At 40.7% G+C, this 19843-nt stretch overlaps 1 protein-coding gene across 5 annotated transcripts in view; it reads left to right on the forward strand.

The window, feature by feature from the left end:
* The window catches only part of gsk3ba (glycogen synthase kinase 3 beta, genome duplicate a), a 32878-nt gene extending 14859 nt beyond the window's left edge, over positions 1–18019 (forward strand). For 2 of the 5 annotated variants that reach the window (XM_017410302.3, XM_037976144.1), the window contains 10 exons: positions 2912–2995; positions 9243–9353; positions 10256–10386; positions 11746–11852; positions 12039–12136; positions 12247–12354; positions 14391–14435; positions 15065–15251; positions 17124–17222; positions 17760–18019. In XM_017410302.3, the coding sequence (XP_017265791.1) occupies positions 2912–2995; positions 9243–9353; positions 10256–10386; positions 11746–11852; positions 12039–12136; positions 12247–12354; positions 14391–14435; positions 15065–15251; positions 17124–17222; positions 17760–17830 (1041 nt within the window). In that variant the 3' untranslated portion in view covers positions 17831–18019. The remainder of the gene's footprint in view (positions 1–2911; positions 2996–9242; positions 9354–10255; positions 10387–11745; positions 11853–12038; positions 12137–12246; positions 12355–14390; positions 14436–15064; positions 15252–17123; positions 17223–17759) is intronic. The other 3 variants (XM_017410303.3, XM_017410304.3, XM_017410305.3) reach the window with 3 other exon arrangements.
* The last annotated feature ends 1824 nt before the right edge of the window (positions 18020–19843 follow it).

Below are 19843 nucleotides of genomic sequence, written 5' to 3' on the forward strand. Positions count from 1 at the left end.
ATTGTGTACTTTTCCACTTTAAAGCAGACCCTCTGTCTCAGTTGGCTTCTCTCTGTCCTCTTTCCTTTGCTCATTCTCACTAAGCCGGTCCTCCTTGTGAACAGCTGGTGAGGAAAAAATGAGGCAAATGAGCACTAAGACTTCTCACATGACTCGCATACTCCCTGTATGCAGTTACACACACAAGCACATACCTATACTGTGCATTTTATTTTTTAAAAGCTTTTCCTCCACACTTTGTTTGGCTTTGATTTGTCTGACTTTGGATTCATCAGTGAGCGTTGGTTGACCAAATCGTCCCAAATTCGCACATAGAAAGGTTTTGCATTCTCTTACCGACACACACACACAAGTCAAACAGGGTAATCATGTGACTAGACTCTGGGTTAGGGTGTAGCTGATGAATGTTCGAGACAATCTTGGTGGGCTTACAGTCTGCTTGTGGTGCATTATGGGATAGGTCCATCTCCTATTCCCATTTGACGGATCACATATCAGTCTATTGGAAAATGGATGCTCACATTAGTAGGCTCACTGAGAGCGAGCGCCTGTCTGGTGGCTGTTACTCTTAGGCAATATTAATGAACAATAGGGCTCGCAAATTAATGGTATTTTTCTTCTTGTTAACAAAGCTTATTAAAAAAGGAAAAAAAAAAAATGATGTCAGAGATCCTAAACCTGATCAAGCCCTCAACCCCTATGGTGCAGTTGCTTCAAGTAATTTAAAGTGAAGCACTGAAACTCAATTTTAACTCTGCCCCACTGAGATAAATGTAATACAATGTTCATTAATGAGAAGATGAAATAAACACTGTTCTCAGAGAACGCTTTATTAACCTCCATCTTTTACACTTATTTGATTAAAAGCTATGTAAATCCTTTGAGAGATCACTAAAAGGAGTAACATTTGGTTAACAAGGCTCTAACACCTGATTAAAACCTGGAAGAATAGTGGTGAACCATTAGATCTGACAAAGAAAACGAGCGTTCTGAGAAACGTCTGAACAGCTATGTTACCTTCAAGGAGTCGTTAAGATTATTTGAAGTGGGATTCTATGAAGTAGTTATGAACAATCAATATCTTACCTGGAGTGGAAAGGCAGCCAGAATGATCTCAGAATTGACAATTAGGGAAAACTTCTCATTGGAGAAGCTGAGCTAACAGCTTCTCATCGGAGGTTCACTTGTATGAGCAAATTGTCACCATTTAGAACGACTCAAACCTCAAAGGTTTCATAGCTTTTATTAGTCAGACGAAAATGAGATCCTTGAGGCAAAGAGAACATGTGGTCTGAGTATGGATTTGTCCCGTCCAGAGCAATGGGTCCATCCTGATAAGAAAAACGATTAATGAAGTAAATCTTCTATCATATCGAGTACTAATGCTGTACAATGTAGCCTTGTAGAAAATCTGTGGGACCTGCTGGAAAGACTCGATGCAGCCGTTTAACTCCCTTGTCTTACCAGACATTTGTGATTAAATATTTTAAATCCCTTTCATTTTTCTCCCCCTCATTGTATCACTTAGCTAATTTTTTTGCAGCTCTGGAACAAAACAGATGTGCTATTCAATAGTGGAGCGATTCTGAATGTATGATGGAATAGAAGCTAAAGTGCCCCAATAAAAATGAGTGTGTGCATTTTTGTATGGGTGTATTTGTCAGCTGCTTTTACTTATTTGGACTTGTGAGATGGATGAACGAGATTCAAAAAAGAAAATATTCGGCCCCTTTTTAACAGTGTCTAAAGAATAAGATAGCATACTTGAATCAAATGGTAAAGTAAGTTATTTGTTGTCTGTGTTCAAGAGAGTCTTTAAGCTTTTATTCCAGCCCTACCGCAGAATGGGTTGTATGTGTGTTTGTGTAGGTTGGTACACTTTGGGTCTTCGTGCTCGGTCTTTTTTGGGAGCCGGTTGTGGTTTTTCTGTCTCTTCTGGCTGCTGAGACACTGGTGGATGACAGGTCAGCAGGAAGGACTGCAGTATAACAGGAGCTGGCTTTACTCAACAGCCTGTCTGCTCCTCCTCCATATGCTACCATCTCCCTCACACACACACACACACACACAGACAAAGGCACACACTCAAAGACTTTAGTGCAAGAAGACGAGGGCGTTGTCTGCAGCGCATGACGGTTCGACGGCTGCTCTGTGACCTACGTGCGGTGATGTCACCTTATGGCGTGGGGAGCTTTGTGTCTGAATGTGTGTAATGGTGTGAAGCAGGCAGGGTGGAGGGGGCTGTGGGTGCGTTTGACATCTGCCCAAGAGTGAATGAGACTGAGGGAATTATCTTGACCAGGCTACTGAGCTACAAGATGCTCTGCAGTGCTGTCCTGGTGGTGCTGACACAATGAAGCTGTGTTTAATGAATAGTTTAAGTCCTCATAGAGTGAAAAACAGCATCATTTTTTACTTCATTAGGCAGCTTAGTCTTTCTCTTTTTTACAGCATATCACTCTGGTCCCACATTCAGACTGTCTGCAAGCATATTTGCCAAATTTTTGCTATTTTTACTGTGATTTGTCAGTCAGTTATATTTCTATAACGCTGAAGAATAACTGGTTCCAACAAGACATGCAAATATTTGTTCAACTATACTAACAACTGAACTATGACATATAACAAACTATTTCTTCTGCTCTGCACCAAGTGGTAATCTTTATTACTGACCGGTCTGATTTATTTTGCCTGTTAGTTTTTTAGTATTTAATAATAAATACAAACAAAAAGTACCTAATACATTACTCGTAACTAAATCAAGGTGATATTATCAAACGGCCGTCCGAATTCGAAATAAATATGTTCTCATCGTCATTCAGGATAAGCAGAAAGCTGAAAAGTCTCACATTTATTGGGCTGAATGCATCTGTAAATCTGTAATATTTTACGTTTTGTTTTATTTGCTCAGAACCGGGAGCTTCAGATCATGAGGAAGCTGGACCACTGCAACATCGTCCGTCTGCGCTACTTCTTCTACTCCAGTGGAGACAAGGTGAGCTAGAGAAATCCTATTCATGTGCATCGTCTCATCTGAGGGATGATTTTAAATTTGCATACAAATACAACAGTACAAATATTTACAGATAAAATGATGAATATTTTATTAGGGGATCATGTATCATTGTAAAAGTGGAGGAAAAGAAAAATTGTCCAGTATTCAAGCCTCTGCATCTGCATTTTTTTTCACGTTTGTTACAGCCTCTGCCATTTTTTAACCCTTTAATGCAGAGCCAAAGAAGATGGGATTGCTTCCCATAATTGTTCATGTGAGCTACACAAAGTACAACAGTGGTTATTTAGTCCAGCCTGTGAGGCTAAAGATGTAGCTATAAATAGTGCCGCATTTTGTAATATAAACCCACTTGCTACAGTACAAAAAAATATCAGCTTATAATGTGGAATTATTAAAGTAATTTCACATCAACTGCTTTGAAATCTTTGAGGTTAGGGTTGCATAAATCCACTTTGGTCTTGGCCCTATTCGGACTAGCCATTAGCTCGTCAATCCAAGCAGAGTTAACTCTAAGGTTGCTCAAAGGCTTATCTACAACAGGTAAGATATTAACCACAACTTACTTTTGGTTGTAAGTCTGCCGTGGGACCTGTTTGTTAAACACAGTAAATCAGGACAGGAAGCCACCTGCTTTGTCTTGCTTTTTTATCCCTGACAACCACTGGAAGTCTCTCGGAGACCGCACGGCTGTACTATGTCATTCAGCTGGCTGACAAACAGGCCTGGAGGTCTGTGTGTCAAATATAGACACACATGGACTTGGCACACAGGCCGTCGGGACTATACCCTTGACGCCGCCGTCAGGAATGCCTCTCTGTTGCTCAACCACTCAAGCCAAGGAAAGCTGTCGAGAATTATGAGCGGCGTGGGTTTGTGGTGCGGGTAGGTGAAAGGAAAGCAGACTGAGAGCTGGTTGGGGGGCTTCGTTTTGCAGGACGAAGGGGGTGTCTGTTATTAATAGATTTACTTGAGCCCTCTCCTTTAGGCTCCGCCTCATTCCCTCCCCTCACCTCTCGCCATGTGCCCAATGACCTCTTGGAACTGTGGCCAGTTCTTGGTATACTGACAAATACGAAGAGGTTTCAGAAATAACCCGACGCGCTGCCATCTTGGCTTGCGTCCCAACTTTCTGTCACTTTGAGTGCGTTTTTTTTTTCTTTTTCTTTTTTACAGTCTGAAATTACTTTCAGCTTTACAACCTTTTAAATCCCCTCGTTGGGTTGCCTTTCATTTTTCTCCCCCTCATCGTATCGCCTGGCTAATTATGGAGACTGGCACCATGTTGTTGGTATGGGGATTTACCACCCAGAGAGTCTAAGAGTGAAGGGAGGAAAAAAGTAGGGGGGGTGCTATTGAAGTAGGCAAAAGGTAATGTTAGAGTTTCACACTATTCGATGGCTAGTTTGAGTCAGTAATAAAAAGACAATGCTAAGAAATGAGAAGAGCTTCAATGTGTGGGTGTTGTACGGCTCCTGAAGTGGGGATTCATGCTGAATGCAGCTGTGAGACAGGCAAGGGCTGTTGCTGCTGCAGCTGTCATCCTGTGCACAGGTAGTCTTACGCAATTACTGACATATGGAGGGCCCGAGGCACACCGTGTGCTTTTGCTTTTACCCTTTAACCTCTTGTATAATAGTGTGTTTAAAAAAAGGAGGCCTCTGTTCCAAACAGCGTGGGCAGGTAAGCAAATAGTCGCTTGGCTTTCACCTCGTCAGAATGTGAAGTTGCAGCGAGACGTTCAGCTGGTTCAGAGTTGCCCTCCGTCGTAGCCACCTTTCCGTAAATGCGTCCATTTACCCCCAACAGGACACAGTTGCTTACAACCACATAACTTTATTCACTGATGGACACATAGGCATTATAACTGCATGGTGCTCAGAAGGGTTTTAGCTGCAGTTCATGAGATTCATGTAACAACAGTAAAAGTACGACTGAGTGTAAGTAATGATGATTACAAATGTGAGTTATAGATACTGTAAAAGGTGTGAATCTGATCAGGGCTCTAAAGGAAATTTCCAACAAATATAGGAACATGTTTCAGTCTTAGAAACCAACTACTCCTGTGGATTTTGACCCCATGACGAGTTACATGTGATGAATAACAGTTCTTCAATAACTCAATGTAACTAAACAACCACAATGCCCGGTCAGTAAATGTGCTTGATTCAAGAAACAAACTGAACTGCTTTAGTGTGCTGACAAAACTTAATCAGTCTTTTAGTCACTGTTGCCTTTTTAAAATTGTTTAAATTTAGACTCGTTTTGCATGTCACTTCCTTTCAGCAGAAATGACATGGAGGGACATTCTAAAGTGCACACCATTGTACATAATTCTAAATTAACAGGTTTAAGCAAACTACTCAGATGACTTCCAGTGTAACTACAGAATATAAAAAAGATTTAAGGGCATAAATTTGCTCATAAAAGTATTTAATTACACTATTAAAATGTTTAACTGAACACTTAAAATAACAACATGTTTCAGAAAGGTTTAGTCGTGCTTTTTGTTCATTGTTCATAAACCTAAAAGAATCAGTTTATGATAGTTTTACTATTTGTTAAAGTAAAGTGATTTACACTGATGTGGATCAACTGGGAACAGTGGTTTCTGCTAGCAGCAGCATAAGCTGATGACAATATTATTGAAAGAAAGACAAAAAAATGAAGGAAAATACTAATTACTGCAAAAACATTTGTAGATAAGACACAGAAGGTGCTCTGAAAGCCAAGGAAGCCAGTAAAGAGCTTGCTGAGAATGAAATTTATCAGTTTAATTTTAGATGAAGCCCAAAAGGAAAGAGCACACTACCTATAATGAAACACAGTGGAGGTACAGTTTTGCTGTGGGCTGCTTTTGATTTTGTCACTGAGTGGACTCGGGGCTGACACAATCCAACTGCTACCAAGGCCTTTTTGGAGCAAAGTGTGTTGCCCACTGTGTTTGAATGAAACGTCTGGGAGTTCTCCAGTGAAACGGCATTTCAAAGCACAGATGTGACAAAGAAGTCGAAATTGAGTTGAGTCCTGACTTATGTTCTCTTAAAACAGGAATAGGGACTGTTTAATTTTTTCTTGTTACACAAAGGCTACTGCAAACTTAGGCACTGAATGCAAACCAATATGCATTTACAAGAACTACCTGCAGATATGTTTATTGGTTTCTAGATGGCTGGAGAGGAAGAAGAAGACACCTGTTGTTTTTCATTTAAAACTATCAACAGCTGGTTTCAGTGTTTTCAGTGTCCTAGCATTATGCAACATTTTTCTTACATTCAATTACACTGTGCATTTTGCATTCAATCATTTTATGATTACTTCAATCATTCCACATGCCTTGATTTTAAAGACCAATCACAATTTGGATTATTTTAAAACATTGTGCTCACACTTTAATTAGTCATTGGTCTCCATAACCCCGCCTTCAGACCTTGAAAAACTATTTATTCTGCACTAAACCGTGTACTTTGGCAGTCAGAACTTTTTTTTTTCTGTAAATCTAAACGCGTATTAAAACTGCTTTGATGGAAACCCCACCTATGAAGAGCAACCGAAGGTGACTACATGCCGATCTAAAGAAAGGGCGGGAGGACCACACAGCTCATTCTTATTCTTAAACCCTTTTTTGTACATTGATTCACTCGTGATTATCCCAGCGTAGCTTCCTGGAGGCCACGGCAGCTTTTCTTCTTGAATCCTGGCTATGGGAAATGTATTTCAGACATGCACGCAAATGTTAATGGACAGGCAGCGGTTCAACAGCGCTGCCTCGGGGTAATGACTAAGGTCTAGTGAGCTGGCAGAGCTGCCACGGAATTTGCCAACACACAGTGAGAGACAAGTTAATGGGAATGCAAGACATACCATACATCTGTTTAGAGACTTAGCCTTGGATGCAAAGTGCTATGTTGCAAGCAGTACATTAGTGTGTGTTCAGATAAGGACTCACTCAGTGGACCTTCTGTCTGAATACTCGTGTACGCATTTCTTCTTTATGCTTTGTTAGTATTGACTTTTCTAATGAGTCAAGCTTGGGTGCACATGACAGGGAGCACAAGCACACATGCTAATGTGAGCCCCACTAGACGTGCAAACTGTGTGTTACATATTCCATCAAGCCTTTAGCACAATGTAGCGGGTGATTGTTGTTGATAGAGAGCTTAGCCAGTTGTTCAGGTGAATGAAAGGCATTTTTTTCCCCTCACGAAATTAGGGGCTTATTATTTAGCGAGGAGTGAACAAGAACCCAATCAGATCCCTGCCTTGCTAACCCTCTGGGATCGAGCCAAGGAAGTGGCTTTGTAGAGAGGCAGGAAGTGAGTCATCGCTGTTGCTAGGCTAAATATAGCCTTGATGGCGCTAGCAGGAGGCGTAAAAGGCTCTGTATCTGTATCACAAATGCTATCAATATACATATAAAATAATATATTATATATATATATTTTTTTTTTTACAATGAAGGGGTAATGACTTCATACCTGAAGAAGAGAAACGCTATGAAAGTGTGTCAAGGAGGAATCTAATATAAAGTGAATGGAAGTGAATCTAATATAAAATGTGTGGATTTCTGCCTACAGCTTGTCTCAGAAGCAGTCTGTGCGTCTGGTTCCTGGGTCTTATACCTGTATTTTAATACACTCAGCCATTGATTAACCTTAACATTTTCACCACCCACCTAATATTGACACGGTCTCCTTTTTGCCACCAACGCAGCTCTGACCGGTCAGGTTTGTAGACTAAGATCATCTGGAGTGTCTTGAAGTGTCTGTTCTATCCTTGGTTCCTGGGGATCTCAGCCTATGGTTTGTGTGGATTGACATAATTTTCCACATATTTCATCAGATTATAATCTGTGACGTCTGGACTTCATTTTAAGTTCTTTAAAGTATTAATAATGTGATATGTCTCAAAGGAGCATCCATATAAATGCCAGGATGCAGGTTTTCCTTGCAGGACGTTGTGCGGTGTCCCTCTTTCACCTGTCAGTAGTCATAATGTTTTGGCTGCGTGCTGCACGTGTTCATCGGAGCGAGAGCAGGAGGTGACCGTCAGTTCAAAGCAGGACACTGAGCTGACAGAAGTGTCTCACACCAGTCTGGCTGGGGGACTTTTCGTTGCCATAGCTCACTGACTCACTGCACTCTGCAGACCTGCAGGGAACCAGGATGAATATAGGTCAGGCTGATAATGCTGCTAACAGATGGGGGTTAGGAGGAAAAGGGATATGGGCTCTCAGTGACAAAGAGGAATAAGGAAGAACAAAATTATTAGTTTTGATTCAGAATCTGCTTCTTCACGGAAGAGATCATTTGCGCACGTTTGCATTTAGTGGTTGGTCCAGAGTACTGCTCCATACTCCTCCTCGATGATGACTGCAACACACATTACATTACTTTACAGCTTAGATTATTTTAAAAACTCTTTTGGCTATGGTGGGGTAAAAGTTGTGGTGGTTAGAAAACATTTGTAGTCATTTAGATCAGCCCCAAAACTCAACTGATTATAGGTTTTAAGTAGAAACCTTAAATCGAAACCTCAATGCACTCTGTATTTTGTTTAAAACACTTCCTTTTAGTTTTTTTTTTTTTTTTTTGAACCTACCCCCCTCCTACTACACCATCACCATGTGCTTTATTATTTTTTATGGTGCTTTGTATGAAAATATTTCCAAGGTATTTCATTTCAGGCTGATGTAAGTGGTTTGTGGTTTGGCTGTATGGGTTTCGAACTATTGTCTGCTGATTTGGCCAAAGCAAAGAGGAAGTCTTAGAATAAGTGAGTGGAGAGCCCTCACGTACAGCATCTATTCAGGGTCAGTGTGCTCGGCAGTAGAACCCCGCCCTCCGCCACTGGCCCCGGTCAGCCAGGAAACGAGGAAATGATATCACTGTCTGTGGCCACTGCTGAGGCGCAGGCTGTTCTGACGCACAGCTGTGTGCTCCCTGCCCCCCGGGGGAGATGCAATGGATTCCCATTTAGAATGTAAAAATAAGTTGTACCAGCTCAAAAATGGCTTCTTTCATCAGGAATACAGGCGTCACAGATAGGAGAGAAACCACAGACAATAAAAGCAACTTTAACAGACAGCTGATGTGGTGAGGTTTAGTTTTATGTACTAATTTGGTTCTTAATGTTTCCTCTTATAGTCAATACTTTTTTTCACCCCCTGTTTTGTATGCATGTCATCATTTTTAACCAGAGTTTTCTTGTTTTTGCTTCCCGTGAACAGAAAGATGAAGTGTATTTGAATCTGGTTCTGGACTACGTTCCTGAGACGGTCTACAGAATGGCCAGACACTACAGCCGAGCCAAACAGACGCTGCCCATGATTTACGTCAAGGTATGCATATGTTTGTTTGCACCCTCACTGTAGCAGGAAGAGGTACGCTGTCCTTAATTAGGAAGACTTGGAAAGGAGCCTTTTAACCAAAATATATCTGGTTACAGGAATAAAGCCATGTCGGATACTTAAATTAAGTATTTTAAACACAGAAGACAAGTTTCTTAGTTTGTCTACAGTTACATGTTAGAGAATTTACCAGATCCAGGCATCCATATGTGTGTAGTCCTAGGTGAGGTATGAAATCCAAAATGATTTAATTAAGATCTGATATCAGTTTTTTGTGTGTGGATTTGTGCTTGAAAAAAAGCAAAATGTTAAAATATCTTTCCTCAAAAGTAAATATACAGCAAGCACTAAAATAAAATGAAAACTTTGATCTTCAATTTCTTGTAAAACATGATTTTTGTTGACACAAAGGGTTTATTCTGTATGTATGCTTCATGATTTCCTTTCAGACTTTACCTTTAAACAATTTGGTTTGTGTTAATAAAATATCGCTTGTATCACAAATTCAAAGAGTTTATAACAGAATAATTACAAATGTGGGACCTATTTGTCTTGATTCCTTTTCGCAGTTATTTTGTTTTAAAATGCAGCCCATCGAATTAAGACAAATAACTTTTATTGCATTTTACAAGAGCAGAATGATAAACAGCATGACTTTGTTTTATTTTAAACTCAAAGTTTTTTATGCAAAACATCCAAGTGTTGGGTTTTGCTTAGGAAAACATAAATCATTTGGTGTTTGTATCTGTCAGAAAAACATCTAAACATGTTATAAATGTCACCTTTCTGAAACAGATGCCTGGGCTGCTGGTTTCCATGATAATCAGTGTCATGAGCACATGCTTGCTTGCTCCGCCGCTGTGACACGTCTTTGTGTGTTCCCTCCTGTGTAGTTGTACATGTACCAGCTGTTCAGGAGCCTGGCTTACATCCACTCGTTTGGGATCTGCCATCGGGACATCAAACCCCAGAATCTGCTGCTCGACCCAGAGACGGCTGTGCTCAAGCTATGCGACTTTGGCAGGTGAGACACAGCTGTGCTCGTTTTGTCACATTGTTCAGACTGACACAGAAGGGTGGATACGGTTGAAAAGAGGTTCCCAAAGTCGGGGTCGTGAAGCCTCAGGTGGGGGCTGCAGCGTTGTGGAGCTGACAGCTGACACAGTCAACTTCATGTCCTGAAAAAAACAATCACTGATGGACTCCAACTGCTGTTGGTTGAGATGTGTTCAATAAACCAAACCTAAAACATTTAGGAACCAGTCTCGTAAAACACTTAAGGAAAAGTTTGCCTTTGCAGCTCAGTTTAGCACATTTACTGGAAACATGAAAACAGATTGCCTAAAAAGAGCTTTTATAAATCTGTCAGCATCTGTAAGGTTAATTTTTTTATTCATTTTGTTTCCTTCGCATAGTTTCACTGTAACTACACAAAGTCTACAAGGTTTTGGGTTACTGTGTCAGTGAATAAGAAGAACAGTAAATTTATTCCCTTTATGTTCGATTTAAACAGTCATTATTAAAGGACAAATAAAAGCACTAATGTGTTAGTTGTATATCTGCGTCATGTATGAAAACACATAAAAGGCAGAGTTGGAGGTTTAAAATAACCACAGAGCCAAATGGGCATTTATCTGTGAAATATGGATGCTGTGAAACGCTCCAACTAAGAAAGCTGATTCTGCAGTGCCAACACGTTGTGTGCAAACACACCGATGTGAGCCGGCCGGTGTTGGGTCAGCGCAAATTACCAAAAGAGAGCCGCTTATTAAAGATGTCTTTTGTTAAGGCTATAAGGCACAATCTATCTGCAGTAAAAGGTCCTCATTTGGCAAGATGGAAAATGAGCTTCTTTCCAAAATAATTTTGTTTCTTTTTCCCCAAGAGTTTATACCAAAGGTTGAAACTTCTATTAAGACATTTAAGTCTCATAAAACTATTAAAAATGATAAAGCATATCAAGAAATGGTACACTTTTCTTTATGTTGTCTTACAGTAAGATTTAATTGTAATTCAAACTAAATAGTTCATATTTTGTTATTTTATTCTTCCCCTTAGTTGCAACAATGTCATAATTGATTCAGATATGTAAGAAATGTCCTATTAGAAAGATTTTATTGTTATCTTTGCTGCTAACTGCATCTAGAATAATTCTGTTGCACAAACTACAGAGATGTCCCCTGATGTTATTTACGGTGGGTTTATGGTCAGATTTTGTAGTCTGTGCTCCCAAATGCGGCACATCTGTCTCAGCCTTAAAGATGGAGCCCTTTTTAGGTTCTGCATGTTTGTAAATCCTAATAACACTGTGATTTTTTTCTTTTATTTGACTTATTATGAAGTTTAAAAGAGAATGATGATGATGATTTCTGTCCGTGTGCAGTGCGAAGCAGCTGGTCCGTGGAGAGCCCAACGTGTCCTACATCTGCTCTCGCTACTATCGGGCCCCCGAGCTCATCTTTGGTGCCACTGACTACACCTCCAGCATAGGTAGGCCCCCCCAAGGTGTCACAGTCCAGACGTCAGTGTGTGAATGAAGCACATGCTGACAAAGGAAACAGAATATTAGATGTTTTGTATCATTGCTGCAGGACGACACGACTGCTGTGTGTGTGCGTGCTTTGGTTTTTGGTGTCTAACTTGTTTTTCCTCTTGGTGACCTGCCTCCTCCTGCAGATGTGTGGTCAGCTGGATGCGTACTCGCGGAGCTGTTGCTAGGACAACCAATCTTCCCTGGCGACAGTGGTGTGGATCAGTTGGTTGAGATTATTAAGGTAATTACCAGGCTCGACTTAATCGGCCCGTTTATTTACCAGATTTTTGCAAATCTAAACTAAATCTTAAGAAAAGGAAACAAGGTTAATGGTTGTACTTGTCGTCTCAGGTTCTCGGTACCCCGACCCGAGAGCAAATCCGTGAGATGAACCCCAACTACACAGAGTTCAAATTCCCCCAGATTAAGGCACATCCCTGGACTAAGGTGAGTCAACAGGTACAACAAGCACTTTTACTTTGAAATTCTACTTCTAAGTTGATCTTGTCAGTGCTGTTTTGCCATCGTGCTGTCCAGCCTCATCATTCATCTCCCTCCAGCAGAGCTGCATGTGGATTTATTAGCTTCATTTTCTCTAAGCTTTACTGGCTGTGAAAATTAGTTTATTTAGCAGTCTTCCTTTAGTCATCATGTTTTATGTACTGCATGGTAAACTTGGCATTAGATTGTTTGTCCTCCATGTAATATCACTGCTTTCACATCATCTTGCTTCCTTTATGTTTAAGTGTTTGAAATGTAAATCCAACAATTGTACAGTTTTACAATACTCTGTGAAAAGTCAGGAAGCATCTCATTTCTTTACACTTTTCCTCCAGACTGTTAAAACGTCCTTGTGACCTTTTTAAGGTGGTCTTAATCAATCTCAAAGTTTTCCTTCAGGCATTGGCTACAATTTAAAAAAAAACAAAAAAACAACAACTTATTTTCAGTCCACTCAACTTGTACAAAAATTAAAGGCCTAGCATTCCTTGATTCAACTCGCTGCCTTTCATGCTCGAGTTTAAAACTAAGATCATCTTGTCATGAGAAGGGACAACAAGTCATTTTGTTAAATGTCTTTTCAATTTCGTATAAATCTTGTGACATCTTGGGAGAAGTGCTTCATCAGATATTTTGTTAACAGTACAGAAAAACTGAAGGAACACACACCTTTCGTTGCAGGCTAAGGTTACTGTATATACTCGCAATTTCTGCTCATATACAACTTGGCAAAGAAACTTTTCAGTTGTTTATTAGGGCATTCTGTCATTTAAAGACTGTCAAAAAGACATTTCTATGCAGAAAATAGTATTTCAGAGATACACTAACTAAAAATGTGACAGTCGGTGATCAGCTGATGGATGTTGCAGTTTTTAGTCCATGTGTCATGGGCTTCTTCTTTCATTTTAAGGTAATTTTTTTAGACTTGACAGGTTGTTTTTTTTTTTTTGTCCTCCACTTGGCCACTTTCCTCATTTTGAAGCACGCACTGCTGAAATATACAACTTTTAACAAAAAGAATTTGGTGCAAAAGTACAACTTTAACACTGTTGATGTAAAATACAAGTTTATGTCTATATTCTATATTCTGTATAGAAATAAATTATGTGTTTGTAAAAGTCCACATGTTTTAAAGAAATCATAAATTTACTTTTTTTTTTTTTTTTAATGTGCAGAAACACTGGTTTGTTCCTTAAGTTTAAGAACCGTTTAAGGCTTAAGTGATTTACAGACCTGGGTTAATAGGCTTAAACCAACAAGAGAAAATAGGAAAAAAATGCTTTGAAAATGGTCAGAAATATAAGTACTGGACTGAAAATGAAAATCCTTAAAAAACCTTTCAGAAATCCTGAGCCCCGAACCCTGGTTCTTCTGATGCAAACGAGAAAGAAATGAGGTTTAAGACTTTTTCACAGTATTGGTCAAAAAGCTCCTGCCACAACAGATCGTGTTTTTTTTCTGTTCGAACAGCAAAATTATTGAAGATTAATCAAACTAATTATTTTCCAGTTTGTTTCAACCATTAACAGTAGCTTGGTTGATGAAAGATTTTGACAGGGTCAATTATAATTATTGAATTTTTGTAATATTCGGGTTTGAGTAACATTTAAAGCATGATTGTGAGGAGGAGCTCTTTGACAAAGCTGATGTGTGTGTTTGATGTTAAAGCTGTAGCAGCACAGTCTCTGTGCTCCTTCACAGGTTATTCTGATACTGACACAGAAATTGGCTTTCTATAACTTATTTCAAAAGAGAAATAGTCTTCCTTACAAAATTTAAAAAATTAATCCAATCAGCAGGTAGTGTCCACACTTCCTGTACTTTAATGCTCTTTGTTGGGGCAGTTAGTTTATTGCAGTCTACAACCCCACTTCTGAAGAAAATGTAAAAAAAAAAAACTGAATGCAATGATTTGCAGACCCATATTTTATTTACAATGGAACTCGGTAAACATATTAAATGCTGAAACTAAGAAACTGTACCAACCATTTCAGGACCCGGACTCTTCTGCTACGAAGCCATGCTGTTTAATGGATGCAGTATGTGGTTAAGTATAGTCTCGCTGAAATATCCTGGGAAAAAAAAAAACACATCTGGATGGGAGCATATGTTGTGTAAACGTTTCTGCATTGATGGCGCCTTCCCAGATGTGAAAGCTGCCCACGCCAGAGGCACGAATGCACCCCCATACCATCAGAGAGGCAGGCTTTTGAACTCTGTGCTGATAACAGGCCAGACGGCCCCTCTCCTCTTTAATAAGGAAATCATGGTGTCTGTGGTTTCCAAAAAGATTTTCTCATTTTTATTCATCTGACCAGAGAAGAGTTTCCCACTTTGATTCCGTCCATTTTAAAAAAAGCTTTGGTTCAGAGAAGACAGCAGCATTTCTGGATGGTGTTCTCATCTGGCTTCTTCTTTGCACAATAGAGCTTGATCCAGAATTTATTACTGACATGATTAACTGTTTGCAAATCATTGCATTATGTTTTTATTGACGATGCACCTAACACCCCAGCCTTTTTGGACACGGGGTTGTATATAAAATATATACCAATATATTTGAATAGGTGTCCTTGATTATCATTACAGTGTCTTTAATCGAGACAAAGTTTGCAAATATGTGTTAACCGCATGAAATTTTTTAGTGCTTGCTGATTTTTGTCTCCAGGTCTTCCGGCCCCGTACGCCTCCGGAGGCCATCGCCCTGTGCTCCCGCCTGCTGGAGTACACGCCCACGGCGCGCCTCACCCCTCTAGAGGCCTGCGCGCACTCCTTCTTCGACGAGCTGCGTGACCCCAATGTCAAACTGCCCAACGGGAGAGAGAAGCCCTCGCTTTTTAACTTCACCACCCAAGGTAGGGCGCCACTAACAGACGATCCTGTTTTTATAAGAAAAAGACAAAAACAAACAAGCTGTGAACTTGCTGCGGTGTAATCAATGGGATTACAATGTCAGCATCAAGGTTGTTTTTTAAAAAACATTTCTTTTTGTATTCTTATGCTTTGTCAAAAGCACAACTACAGCTGATTGCATTACCTCCTCTCTGTCTGTAATACATTTTTCCGCTCCTGGAATCAAAACGTTGGAGAGATTCACATATTTCTGGCTTCATCGGTTAAAATATTCCCCCAAAACGTTGCAATGGTGGAGTTTTTTCTTTCACTTGTGCCACGACTAGGCAAAAGTTCAGCATGTCTCAGTCCGTCAAATGTTGACTTTGTGAAATTTGGTTTGACTTTTTTGTCTCAGCTGCGCAAACAAACCATTTTTGAAGATACCACGAAGTCTGGATTTTTTGCGCTGCGACTCAAACGTGACTTTTTCCCGTGTGTGGCTCTCAGTCGCTCTAACCCGCATTTTCATTGCTGCTTTCCTGCAAAATCCTTCCTCCTAAGAGATTTTGGTGCAGGACTTTGTATCCATAATATAGTCAAAGACTTGAAATAACAGTCTGTGAGTGACTTTTTCTCATTGCTAAGGCCTGCTGCTCCCTTGGATTACGTTTTAACTCCCTCTTAGGTCCCGGTTCTTATTTTCTCACACCACACTGGGCCGATTCTAAAACCTTTTGTACCTGTTGAGCTGTTTTCACACATACCGCACATTGCAATCTTAAGACTTTCCAAAGATGTTCCATAAAGTTGGCAGGTCAGACCGTAAATTTCCACGTTTCTGTGGACATTTTCCTTTCAGCACTCTTCTAAAATCTATGAAGGATTTGCAGGTGGGATTTTATGTGGATAGAGCAGCTAGTCTTCTGGAGGGTTTTTTTTTTTTAGTGAGAGTTTCTGTTTTACAGCCTGACTTATATGGGGCTCAACACTTGTTCATTTTGTAAAGACATTGAAGTACATGGTCTATTGATTTAAGCACAGAAGCAGTCATGTTGCACATTCAGCATCATGTCCTGTTCGTTATTGCGATCTTGAGCTGGATACTCCCCCACACCCCTCTTCTTCCAATCTGACTGTGAGAATCTGTTTTTACTTGTTCCCCACAGATATTGTGTGAAACACAAATGTGGGGAACCTTTTCGACCAAATTATCTACACATTCTCCTGAAACATTGTCTGAGTGAAAACAGCTTGAACTATTTAGTTCCTTAAAAATGGAGGGACTAAAGGCCCTGGTTTAAAAATCCCATCAACATTTAGATTAGGGCGGGACGATATGACCAAAAATATTTATTATATATATATATATATATATATATATATGTGTGTGTGTGTGTATATATCTTAATTAATGTTTAATTTAACACCATTACCTAGCGCAATGATGCAGTGTCTCTCAGACATTGAGCCCCTGACTCTCTTCTTTACAACTTTAAATATGTTCTCTCACATAATCCAACACCAGAAGCAACTTTTTTATCCAGTCCAGCTCCAGAAGATGCAGTTTACCAGCAGGACAGAGAGTGTTGCATTCAGACCAGAGCAAACAATAAATTGCATTTGTGATATAGTTATATTTGATATCGCACAAGGGGAGACTATTTATATCTTGAATATACTCAATTTATAGCCCAGCTCGTTCTTTTGGTATAAAGTTATGGCCCATAGCTACCTTATATGCCATTTCTTGTATTACATCCAGTACCTGTTTTACTGCCAGTACAGCTTTCTTTTAAACGTGTCTCTTTTTGACAGCTCAGAGTTTCTTTCTCCAGAGTTAAGAGTTGCGTTGCCTCAACATGACCTTATAACTTCTGCTCATTATCTTTCAGAGCTATCTAGTAATCCTTCTTTGGCCTCCATACTCATCCCAGCCCACGCCCGCAGCCAGGCCGCCGCCTCTACTCCAACCAATGCGTCTGCCACCACAGGTAACAGCAACGTTTCCTCAAAGAGGGCGGAACCTCTGTAATTACCTTCCTGTAGGACTTATTTATGGCTTATGTCATTACTGGTGTGAAGAAAGAAAAAACTTTGATCTTGGTTATATTTAGTCCTAAGTTGATTTTTAAACAAAGGTGAAACTGGACAGATTTTCACTAAAAGCCAAAAGCTCCATAACCTCTTTTATTGCAGGTTGTTTGCTTTGATTGTGATCTGGTCTCACACATTTATGATGCATTTAATGGCAACTAGAAATTCACATTTTCTGATTTATGGAGAAAAAAAAAATAGTTTTTTTTCTGGAACTAGGCATTTGATATTAAAGGTCAGTGTTTTCTCGTTTTGTGCTTCTAAGATGACATGACAATCAGTTTTCTGGTTTCCAGAGTACATTAAAAGCAGCTCTACATATAAATAAGCTGAAACTGTTGTGTTCAGGCTCTGTTTGTCGGTGACCTAAAGCTGCTGTAAAAGTGGCTTACCTTTCTGTGAACCAACACTGACCTCTTGTTTTCTGCTCCCAGACGGCAGCAGCACAGAGCGAGGTCCCAACACCACCACCGCCTCTGCCTCAGCCTCCAACTCCACCTCCTGAGCCCGCAGAGCACCCCGCCCCGTCCCATCCCAGCCCGGCCTCAGCCCCAGCCCACAGCCTCTTCATTGCCCAGGCCAGGGTGGGAGGGAGCTCCGATCAGCTCTGCTCGTGCCCCGCTCTCCTCCCTGGCAGCGGTGCAGCGATGCTGAGGCAGCCCGGGTTCAACAGCTAAACAACAACCCCCCNGAAACAACCACAAACACAAGCATCCCCGACCTCCGTCTCTGACCTCCGCCCCTCCCCCCGGCTGGCCTCCTCGTCCAGCAGTTCAAGCTCTTCTCCATCCTCCTTCACAGGCACCTCGAAGTGAAGCGCAGGGCCGCGAGCGTTGCTGACTGTACTATTGTTGAAAGTAGACTGTACATGTAAACACAATGCTATTTGTAAGAGGACAATCTGTAGAAAAGTCCTTTGCTGTTCCCCTCGACTCGTCCTCTCCTCATCGTACCATTTCTCTGCATCCCCAAGCCCCCGCCCCTCCTCATTCGGTTCCTCCTGTAGTGCATGACCCGAGTACAGTAGGATCAATTCATGTGGGGGGAAAGGGGGCTTCACACCCTCCCAGCTCCACTTCCGCAAAACAAGGCATGAGGCTCCCGCACGCGTAAACACACACTCAGACACGCGCACATCCTCACACACACACACACACGGATGCATGACGACGTTTGCGGAAAGCATCACTTTGTGACAGGGTGTGGGGGTTATATTATTTGGACAGTTTAATTTCTTTGCCCGGGGTTGTTTTTAAGCGAGCTGTTTTACTCAAACAGTTTTTGATTTTATTTTATTTTTTATTTTGTACTCCTGGGCAGATGTTTTTTTTCTTTTGGGTGTGCGATGGATGTGACGTGTATCTGGTCCCGTGTGCTTGTATAATATATACATACAGTACAAACACGCATACCTACACAGTTTATATATTACTTTTCTTTATGTATAAAAAGTATATATAGATATATGTATATTATTCTACAGTGGTTCAGAAATCATTTAAAGTGAGCTCATATCCTGCAGAGCAGTGGCAATATTTGCCGCTGCCTAAAGAAAACAGATTTCGATAAGTTTGTGTTTAATTTTTTTTGTTTGTTTTTGTTGTTCTTGCTGGAGTGTTGTCAGATTCCAGCAGCCACTTCCTCCTCCTCCTGTGTAGATGGATGTAGGGCGCCGCTCTATTCCCTCTTGCCTTCGACTCTGTAATATTGCGTCTGTGACGGTGCAACCTCCTGTTCGCCACTTCCCGAAGACTTCCAGATGATCACGCTTTGTGTGTTTTGTTTTTTGTGTTTCATTTTTCTTGTCTTGGTTCTTTAAAGAAGCTTCGGCGGCGGCAGTCCTTGGTGCACCGACGGCTGCCCTCGCGGCGCGGCCGCTGGCTGAAAGTGTTCGCCCCGCGTTTCTCTCCCTTCCACCCGCAGCACGTAGATCCGCTCGGTACAGGCTGACAAACAACTCCCAATAAACACTACAATTTAAAAAAAAAAAAAGAAGAAAAAAAGTGAATTTGTATATACAGTATAAATGCTCCTCACCAAAACTCTGACTTGTACGTCTTGTATATTATTATGTTATGTTGATTTTTTTTTTTCCCATGTTGTGTTCAAGGTATGTATATATACGCAGACCTGTGTACTGTTTATGAGCAAAAACACAAAGAAGAGTGGGGGAAAGATTTTGAAAAAGAGGAGAAAAAAAAAATTAAAGAAAGAATCAGGGCAAAAAAAAAAAAAGTGATGTTTATGGATATCGTAGAAGATGATGATCAGCTTTATCCAGCCATATGTTCAATCTTACCTGTACAGTACAGTAGATGACACAGCTGTATTATTGTAACAAGAACTAGTCATGTATAGTGTAACTATAGTTTGGAGTGCCTTTGCTTTCATACACCTTCGCCTTGTCCCCCCTCCCCTCACCCGGCTCCCCCCTCAGCCATCAATCACCACCCAGTGTTGTGACTCCCCCCTTGGTGCTGTTGAATGTCCTGCTACACACACAAACACCCCCCCCCCC

This window comes from Kryptolebias marmoratus, linkage group LG6 (assembly GCF_001649575.2).
Source record: "Kryptolebias marmoratus isolate JLee-2015 linkage group LG6, ASM164957v2, whole genome shotgun sequence".
Classification (NCBI taxonomy): domain Eukaryota; kingdom Metazoa; phylum Chordata; class Actinopteri; order Cyprinodontiformes; family Rivulidae; genus Kryptolebias; species Kryptolebias marmoratus.